This window comes from Magnolia sinica, chromosome 19, assembly GCF_029962835.1.
Source record: "Magnolia sinica isolate HGM2019 chromosome 19, MsV1, whole genome shotgun sequence".
Taxonomy (NCBI): domain Eukaryota; kingdom Viridiplantae; phylum Streptophyta; class Magnoliopsida; order Magnoliales; family Magnoliaceae; genus Magnolia; species Magnolia sinica.
Genome location: NC_080591.1, coordinates 8,515,774 through 8,525,960, shown reverse-complemented (window position 1 = coordinate 8,525,960; position 10,187 = coordinate 8,515,774). Strand labels below are relative to the sequence as shown.

Sequence of the window (10,187 nt, the reverse complement as noted above, 5' to 3'; positions counted from 1 at the left end):
GCGGCCATCTAACTTTGCCACGTCAACATGGTAGTGAACTTAGTGTTGTGTTATGCACTTGGATTCGCCAGTGACCCAGCTATACTTACCTTGGTATTGGTTGGTGCAGGAAAAGCTTTGCATGCTCCCACCATGATGTATGTGTCTTATCCACTCTACCCATACATTTGGGGAGCTAATATTAGGGTGTGAGCCCTAAAATTAGGTAAATCCAAATCTATGTGCATGGACCACACCATAGGAAATAGTGGTGATTGAATACCCACCATTAAAAACTTCTTAGGGCCCTTTGTAATGTTTATTTACAATCCAACATCTTGATTAGGTCACATGGCTTGACTAAAGGGAAAATAAAAATATCAACGTGATCCAAAACATGTGTGGCCCTCAAGAAGTTTCTAATGGCAGGTGTTCAATCATTATTGTTTCTTATGGTGTGGTCCACCTAAGATTTGGATACACTTCTTTTTTAGGACCGTGCCCCAAAATGATCTTGAAAAACTTATAGATGTTTTTTTTTTTAATTTTTTTTAGATGGTTTGGATATACAACACATACATCGAGATAGGCCCCATGGATAGGGCAACACCCACTAACTTTTACTTGCTGAGACCTAATTCACTCCCTTGCAAAACAGCGTGCTCAAATTGCCTAGTGTAGAAGACGACACCCAGGTCGGCATGGTGTTGACGTGGCAAAGTCCTATGGGTCCCACCATGATATATGTGTTTTATCCATGCTACCCATCCATTTTGTCAAATCATTTTAGGGCATGCACAAAGGCAAAACTCAAGTGGACCACACCATTGAAAAATAGTGGGGATTGAATGCCTACCACTAAAAACTTCTCAAGACACTAGGTAGTTTTGGATCAAGTTGATATTTGCATTTTCCGTTCTTTCAAGTCTGTGTGACCTTATGACCAGTTATGTGAGGCCTTCCCAAGGTTTGAATGATGGGTATCACTGTCCCCATTTCTTACTGTGGTGTGGTTCACTTGAGCTTTGAATCTGCCTCATTTTCAGGCTCATGCCCTGAAATGACCGAATAAAATGGATGGACAGTGTGGATATAACACATACATCATGGTAGGAGCTCATAGAACTTTTTGAAAGCCTTAAAGGTAATATTATCTTTTTAAAATGTTACTAGGAATATTTTTTATCAATAATTATCCAAAAATATAAAAGAAAATCACTCACTGCATTCAACAATAAATAATAAGTGGATAGCCCGTTGCTAAAAAATCATGAACTTTAAGTAATTATTAACATTAAGTGCTTAATTTTTTGTCTCTACCAAACGGGCTAAATTTCTAAAATCACTCAAAATCACAATTATCAATGATAAGTGCTGAAATTAAATTTTACTAAATGACACTTTTGTCCTTTAAAAACTCTCACTCGTGTAAATGAAGGGGAGAAGTATACAATATTTGAAGCTAGAGGAGAGGGTAGGTATTTTCAATATTCAAAAGTAGAATGGAGGTGTTTCCAATTATAAGAATCGAGAAGGGAGGTTTTTATCTTTATGCTGAAAAGCCAGGAAAGTGAGACAACTAGGAATTTTAATATAAAATTATTTAGAAAATTTGATTTTATGAGGGATAACACATTTCACAAAAGTTTACAGTGCTCAAAGGCTTATAAATCACTTCGCACCTCTTTTATATTCAACGCCGGATTAAAGATTTTCATAAAAGGCTGAAACTAATCTGGATTTGCTTTGTACTCTTTTTTTTTTCCTTTTTTCTTTTGTGTGTGTGTGTGTGTGTGTGTGTGTGTGTGTTGTAATTGGATGGGCTAAATGGCAAAAAGAAGAAGAAGAAAGACTAAAAGCAAAAGGAAGAAGAAAAAGAAAATTAAATAAATAAAAAGATGAGAACACTATTTATAGTGAGTCACGGATTTTATGGAGTTTGAGTTGTAGTTTGATTCTGAAACTCATTACAAGGTTTGGTATCACTTTAAGTTGTAAATTCATTTTTATCGTCTGTCAATTAATTTTCAAATTTTTAGAATTTATTTTTATTTTCTTATTTTACCCTGTGAATTTGAGGTATCTCTCTCTGAGAAGTTTAGAGCTCTGTGGATTCTAAGTAGTCACATCGATCCCTGTGTCACTACGGTGCAATTTCAACCATCTGCATTGGGGTCCATGAATGTCACGTGTACATGACTGCAATTTGGATCATCTGCATGAGTCACCACCATGGCCAATTATAACAGTGGTCCTGCCCTAGAAAAATAAAATCTCATTCTTTCCACATTTCCCATTCTCACTCTCACTTGCAACACAAGATGAGAAATACAGTACTTCTACTACTCATATTCTTCCCACCTCTAATCTTTTCAAAATCCTATATCGAATCATGTCACTCTTCAGCTGTATGCAATTCGCTACTCTCCTATCTCCTCCCTTACGATTCCAAGCTCTCCGAAATCGCTTCAAGATTCCAAATAAACGTGACTGATCTACTCGGTGCCAACGCATTCAATGCCGCCAAACCATTCTCCGGCAATGAAATTCTCCCTCAGAAAACACTTCTAAGGATACCCATTCAGTGCCCATGTGTGGACGGCATCCGTCGGTCCCTATCGACTTCCTATATTGTTCGGGCAATCGACACCGTTAGTTCAATTGCAGCTGGGTTCGGCGGGTTGGTCAGCGCGGAACAGATTCAGACCACTAACGGGATATCGGAAACTGACGGTCTCGAGATAGGACAGAGCCTAGTGATTCCGCTGCCTTGCACATGCCTCCATAACAGGGATAACGGCGTTACGGTCATTTACATGTCGTACGTTGTGAGAGAGAGGGAGAGCTTGAGGAGCATTGGGGAGATGTACGGTACAACTGTAACGGATTTGGTGACCGTTAACGGGTTGGGGACTCCGTTCGTGTATCCTGGAGACATTCTGACCGTTCCTTTACCAGGTTAGTTGGATACCTTCTTCTTGGGGGATGAGCAATTGTGTGAGTTTGATACACATCCATTGTGTATACCAAGCCAATGCGTCTGCATGGAGGGTTTCTTAGTTGATGGGGGTGTAGCTAGAAAATCACTTGGATGAGAGCATCTTAACAATCTGATTTCAGCCCTTGAATTTGAACGGTTCACCAATTGGACGTGATGATTGTCTAATCGGTGCAATATTCGGGCTGTGCTCCATTCACAAAAGGTTCCCTGATTTGCACTGTCTGGATTGACATTTATGTACGACATGCCTAGCGTGAATGGGTTAACTAGATGATAGGAAACTCACACCGTAAGCCTATTGATGTTACGGTATTTTGCACTGTCCCTATGCACTTAACAATAGACAGTGGGATCCGAACCGTTCATCCATCGGGCACCATTGCTGATGAACCTAGAGCACCATAATAGCATCCATCGGACTATATAACAGCCTGATGAGTGGCCTGCAACAAACCCTCGAAAACAAAAACAAAAGCATAATAATAATGATACTAATAATAATAATAATAATAATAAAAGCAAGAACAGTGGGCATGAAACGTTCACCATTGGGTAGATAGAAATACATTGAACTGGCTGCTATGATTGTCCACTGCGGTTTTGTGGCCAGCCATATTGAATGGTTCAAATGTCCTCACTCTCTCTCTCTCTCTCTCTCCATATTGAATGGTTCAAATGTCCTCTCTCTCTCTCTCTCTCTCTCTCTCTCTCTCTCTCTCTCTCATTAAATAAACACAACCCAGTCCCGTGATTGTGCCGTACATAAGGCCCACTATATACGACAGAATTTTCATGGCCAATCACATTGTATTTTCTCAGACGGACCCCATTCATAGACAGATCACTATACATTTGTTTAAAGCATTTTCTTTTTTCTTCAACAAGATTCGGGCTATGTTGAAAATACTCTTATTCTTTCTTTTGATTACTCTATTTTGTTGAGGCGTATGTGCAGCCGTCAAAAGAAGTTCGGGAGGGGGGTGGGTGGGGGGGTTGTGTGAATCTCATGCTCTTCATTATAGCCACAACAGTAGTAATTGACGCCACCCCAAATGGAAGCAGAAACAACCTTACCCCATCTAGCTAGCAACAGAAAGATCCAACCAAATAGCAACAAATGCAGCCTAGCTCACAAATTCTGATGAAGCCAACTAACAGTGAGCCTACCATACTTGAACCACATCATTGACATGCCCAAAGTTGCACTTTCACATTCATCACATGGTAAACATTAGATATAAATTGATGATTACCATTTCTCAAACGAATTAGGATTTTACCTGTTCATTTCACTAAAATTTTGGATGAGTATCTAAATGCAACGTGGCCTCTTATCGATTTATCTTACCACATATTTTGGTCTCTACTTTTAATGCATTTATAAGCCAACAACCCTTCAATATAATTAACTCTCTTTAACATAGTTTGATTCTAAATTCCCCATCATAGTAATTATATTTTTTAGAACCAAAATATTAAACTTGAGATTTGTATTGAAAATTTTTTGACGCAAGAAAGGGTGTGAGGATTGAAAATTTTATTATTCAATAATGCAAAACCTTAAATCCACAAGATAAAAAAGGAAATTTTGAAATTTTATTATTTAATAATACTCAAACTTTCTGATTACATCACTTACAAAGAAAAAGAAAAACTTCTAAGTAGTAAGCCGACAAAATTAGAGTTTATCCGAAATAATAAAATTTACTAAAAATAAAACGTTGTAATTTAATCTTGTTGGGTGATTAGTAGTATGATTAAAAGCAATTCATAAAAAGACTGCATATACTAAAACTCTAAAATGAAGGAGACACATCCAAATTAAACTAACTAAAATTAGTAAGTTTTTATTTTTTTTTCTAAAACTATGATTTTGAATTGGAAGGAAGTAATTTCTTACGAAACGGACTGACGTGACTCACTTTTAAGTCAGTTGACTTCAGATGGCCTGTTACAGTAAAGATTTATAGGTTGTGCATCCCATAACAATACACGAATCAAAAGTTATGGCCAATTTATGGCTCACACTTCGAACGACATTTTCTTCCTATCCGTAATAAATTTCTTCAATCCAAATGCTTATGGGGCTCAATTATATCATGCCCTACGTTGGATTGGGCCTAGATCTGATGGACTATGTCTGTTTCTATTCGGGCTTCTTTCGGTCCAGCTGTGCCAAGAATATTTTTGTGGCCCGCTTTATATTACTTTCATACTTAGCCTTGAAAAATTCTCTTCCATTTCTTAAAGGATGAGATTCTTTTTATCCTTTTTTCAAAGTGGTAGATGCATTCTCCCATTCCTCTTCCTTGGCCATGACGCTGTCCTCTGCCTCTTTGACTTTTAAAATATTCTTAATCATTTTTCAATGTAGGCTTTAGTTTTAAAGATCCCATGATATAACCAATAGTCATGGAATTCAATTCTTTTAATTCTTCAATGGCTATAGTAACATAGTCAAACTTTGGATCTAATGACCATAAGATTTTTTCTGCCACCGAATTTCATTCAAAGTTTTTCATTGATTTACAATAACCAATACTCTTGAAAAATAATCTAAAATTAATTCTGACACTTTAATATTTAAAGTTTAAAACTCACTTGTAAGAGTTTGGAGATATACCTTTTTCACTTTATTAACGCCTTTATATGAGTTTTATAGAATACTCTATACTTGCTTTGAGGTGGTGGCACATGCAATCTTCTCAAAACAAGCCTTATTTATTTTTTGATGAATGAGGAAAAAAGCTATTTCTTTTTCTTGCATCTTTTAGAGTTTTTTTTTTTTTTTTGACAATGCGTACATCTTCATTTTGAGATTCAATGTACAATTTCTCAATGATCTCTCACAATTCCTAAGAGCCAGACAACGCCTTCCATTTGGATATACCAATTTTCATGGTTGTCTTTGATTGCTCGAGAAACTTAAAGGCATTACCCCATTCGTGATCTATGGATTTTTAGCTCTGAGATTACAATGTTAATATGAAAAGAGGCTTTTAACACTTTCACACTCTGGACAAATAAGGAGTGAGATAAGAGTAAGGGGGATTGGAAGAAAATATGTTCAATAAATCTCACAATTATTAAGTATTTCTTACTCGATGCATCACATGTAGGTTTCTATATGTATTTATAGGCACTTGAGAATATTTCCACACATTTCTCTTCTCATTTAATGAGTCTTTGCCTATTCAACTGTCCAAAAAATTTAAAAATTTTATATTTAAATTTAAATAAAAAAAAAAAAAAAAAAAAAAGTCACATAAATTTAACTCTATAAACCTTGAAGTGTAATCTCTTGATACTTCTAACTTTTTCTTTATAATAAATCTTTTTCCAAAATACCTTTCAAAATTTGTATAACTACAAAATTAGGTTTACTTATCAGCTCAACCATCTGCATTTGAGCCATAACGTCAAACATTCTGATCACTGAACCATGGGCCCCACTAGCCCCTACTTGTATGATGGAAAAGCCATGCACTTGCCCAATCCCAGCTTCAGGTCTGATATATAATAAATTGCTTGGATCAGGGCCGAAGCTTTAGTCCCAATTTCCCCGATTGCATGATTATATTCAAATTGTATTCAAATCTCACAAACATGGATGGTTTATATCTGCAGCTTGTTCATCAGCCTACCTCAAACTGCGTCATTCCGAGAAGCTGCTCGTTCCGAACGGATCCTACGCTCTAACTGCTTTAGGCTGCGTTGAATGCACTTGCGGGCCGAAAGATCTTATGTAAGTAGACACCTTTAAATGCCATAATCATACATGGCCAGAAATCTGTCGAACAAAATCACATTTTACATGCTTCCTTCTCATTGTCATGTCCAGCCTACGCTGTTTTCCGGCCCCGCTCGCAGTGTCTTGCTCTAATTTCATGTGCGAGCAGACCAATCTTTCGATCGGCGACATTTTCGTGCAGCCCACTTCGACAGGCTGCAACGTGATTACATGCTTGTATCGTGGCCACAAGGGCCACAAAATTCTCAGCAGGTAATACAGATTAGTTACTTTTTTTTAATCCAGATTAATTAGTTGATGCTAATGTTAATAACACATCTTTGTGACATACGCATAGGTGAGATCTGAGCCCTTCGTTAGGTAGGACACACCATGGATATTCACCAATGAGAAAATCTTGCGAATAGGATTATCCTGACTGTAGAATTTTAATGTCGAATATGATCATTGGTCAAGAAAATTTTGTTGGCTGTCCATCTTTTTACTCAAAGTCAGCTGCTAGGATTGTCCAACCTACCAGATTTTCGGCTTGGATCTTGCTCACCTGCCCTTTTCACTTGTGCCATGAGTCAGTTGTGAGGGTAGTGGTTGACAGCTGGGCATTGAGTCGAGTCGGACTAGTTAGGGCCGACACGGCTCAATCTTTTGAAATAGGCTTGACCCGAACTTAACCTGACTCGGTACTGAGTCCAGCATGCCTGACACGATCCGAGTTTGGGTCTGGCCTAGACTAATCCGGACTAAGTCCAACCAAGTCACAAGTACCGAGTCAGCACCGATTTGGGTTGAGTGCAGCTGGTATTCCCAGGCTAAAATCATAACTCAAAACCTAGATTCACTTGAGAGAATTGCCGCTTCTCCATCAGCTACATGGCATCTCAAATCTGAAACGTTAGATCTGAATTTTTTTTATTTTTTTAAATATATATATATATATATATATACACACACACACACACACGAGTCGAGTTTTGAATTGAATCAAGTCAATATCGAGTTGGATTTCAGGTCAAGTCGAGTAGAATTACTGGGTGAAGTCAACTTGATTCGAATGGACTCACCCACTCTATTCGGATCAAGTCAGATATGAACGAGTCAATGATTCGAGTTTTCCGAGTCGCTTCATTCCGTGCCCAACTCCAGTGGTTGTTAATCCTGCTCCTTAATGTTGCACATATGTGCAGCTATCCAGATCATCCAAATTGTGGGGCCATATTGTTGATAGAGGCTAGCACAAAATCAAACTGATCAAGCATTTCCAACCATTCAATTGTTGACTATTAAATCAATACGTAAAATTAAAATGAGCGGTCCAAATTCAACATGCAAAATCAGATAGTTGCTATCATCAGCTCGATGTGATTTTTGTCTTATACCATCTACGACCTGATCAGCAATTTGATCGGTCTAGATTGTCATACACATATCCCATGTGGATGGTGGATGAACCAACCTCATTTTTTTGGAATGGTCTGTGCTAGCCCAAGTTTACTAGAGCATTTTTGGATTTTTGAGTGCTGATAACCGATTTTCATCCTGTTTCCAATCGCAGCTTATCGAATACTTCTCAGGTTCTATGTTCAGGTGATCAAATCCATCTTAATCTCAATCCCCACCGTCCATCTTATGTAATATGACTTACAATCTTCAAGTCTAATTCATTTGATTTTTGCCACATGCCACAGGCACCACAAGACGGTCAGCATTGCCCACGTCATCATTCCCAACGGTAAATCAGTCCATATTCCCATCTGAACCGTCATCTCCAACTCCAAATCCAAATCCAGACGATGTCCCACTTCTAGCGACCGTTGCATACGGGCCCACCAGTAGACCAGATTCTAGCACTTCTGTTGCTGGAGATGCATCTAAGCATGGTTTATTTTTCAGATTATTGCAAGTAGAACTCATTTTATTGGCATGCCTGGAACTTATTTGAATCACAAACATTCAAGAAAGCATAACTTTCTTATTACATCAACCACTCCACAGATTTCCTCATGATTCAATGGTGCAAATCTCGATACCACATGTCACTCCCATCGGCACCATTGATTTGGATGCTTTTGATTTAAAACAGATTGATCTAGGGGCCAAAAACCTTACATTTAGGTGGGCCCAACATATTGATGATCTGGTGAAAATTTTAAGGCCGTCTAACTATCAGGTAAGCCACGTATGTAGTACATGAAGAATACATGGCCTAGATAAACTCCCACCATCATTTTGTGGCCTACTTGATAGTTGAACGGACTGAGTTTTATCCAAAGAGAAACGATCACATATATCCTATCGTGCAAAAAGATGGGCCCCACTCGGATTGGTTGTCTTACACAAGTGCCCTGTTGACACGTATGGATGGGCCCCCTAACAAGCCAATGCCATTAGACTCCAGGACACCACACAGAATAATGAGGAGATGATTGAATTAATAGGGCCTAACATTCCAATTGGGTCCTATTTAAGGGTGGCAATGCCAAGTAGCGGCCTGACCTGGCTTTGGGTCCGGCTTGGACCTCCTAGCTCGGCCCATGATGCATGGCTCAGTCAATTTTTAGGTCAGGCTTGGGCTCAAGTCATTTTATCCATGCCATCCACTAATTTTTTCAGATCATTTTAGGGCTTGAACCCAAAATTGAGGCAGATCTAAATCTCAGGTGGACCACACCACAGTAAAACAATAGTGATTGAACATACATCACTAAAAATCTCATAGGGCTCACTTTAATGTTTATTTGACATCTAACCTGTTGATTAGATCATGGATGAAGGGAATATATATATATATATATATATATATATATATATATATATATATATATATATATATATATATATATATATATATATATATATATATATATATATATATATATATCAGTTAGATCCAGAACTTTTGCGACCTCGAGAAGTTTTTAATGGTGAGCGTCCAATCAGTTTCATGTGCTCAATATGAGAATTGGACCTACCTCATTTTTTGGACTCTTACCATAAAATGATCTGAAAATAGGATAACCAGCGTGGATGAAACACATAAATTATAGTGGGCCCACAGAGCACTGATGGTAGGGTCCCTAGCCAATCCACGTCCCACGTGAGGTTACCTATCCCGGCTTAGAACCAGTCATTCATTCATACAATTAGGAGCACACTGATCAGATTTAGATGGCAATTGTTAAAACCATCCATTATTTACCAGCCATAAATCGCATCAACTATTTTATGGCGCTGCCCTTGCCGTGGGGTAACCATGAGGTCTACATTGATGTATGCATTATGTATCCATGCCGTTCATCCATTTTTTCAGATCATTTTAGGGCATTATCCCAAAAATGAAGCCGATCCAATTATCAGGAGGTCCACGTTGATGTATGCATTATGTATCCATGCTGTTCGTCCATTTTTTTCAGATCATTTTAGTAGGGCATTATCCCAAAAATGAAGCCGATCCAATTA

The 10,187-nt window shown here is 38.0% G+C and overlaps 1 protein-coding gene across 1 annotated transcript; it reads left to right on the top strand.

Moving 5' to 3' along the window:
• Positions 1-2,275: 2,275 nt before the first annotated feature.
• Positions 2,276-8,684, top strand: LOC131235194 (lysM domain-containing GPI-anchored protein 1-like). Its single transcript, XM_058232335.1, has 5 exons — positions 2,276-2,937; positions 6,608-6,725; positions 6,822-6,983; positions 8,284-8,315; positions 8,417-8,684. Exons 1-5 carry the CDS (start codon positions 2,301-2,303, stop codon positions 8,668-8,670), a joined length of 1,203 nt encoding a protein of 400 aa, XP_058088318.1. The 5' UTR covers positions 2,276-2,300; the 3' UTR covers positions 8,671-8,684.
• The last annotated feature ends 1,503 nt before the right edge of the window (positions 8,685-10,187 follow it).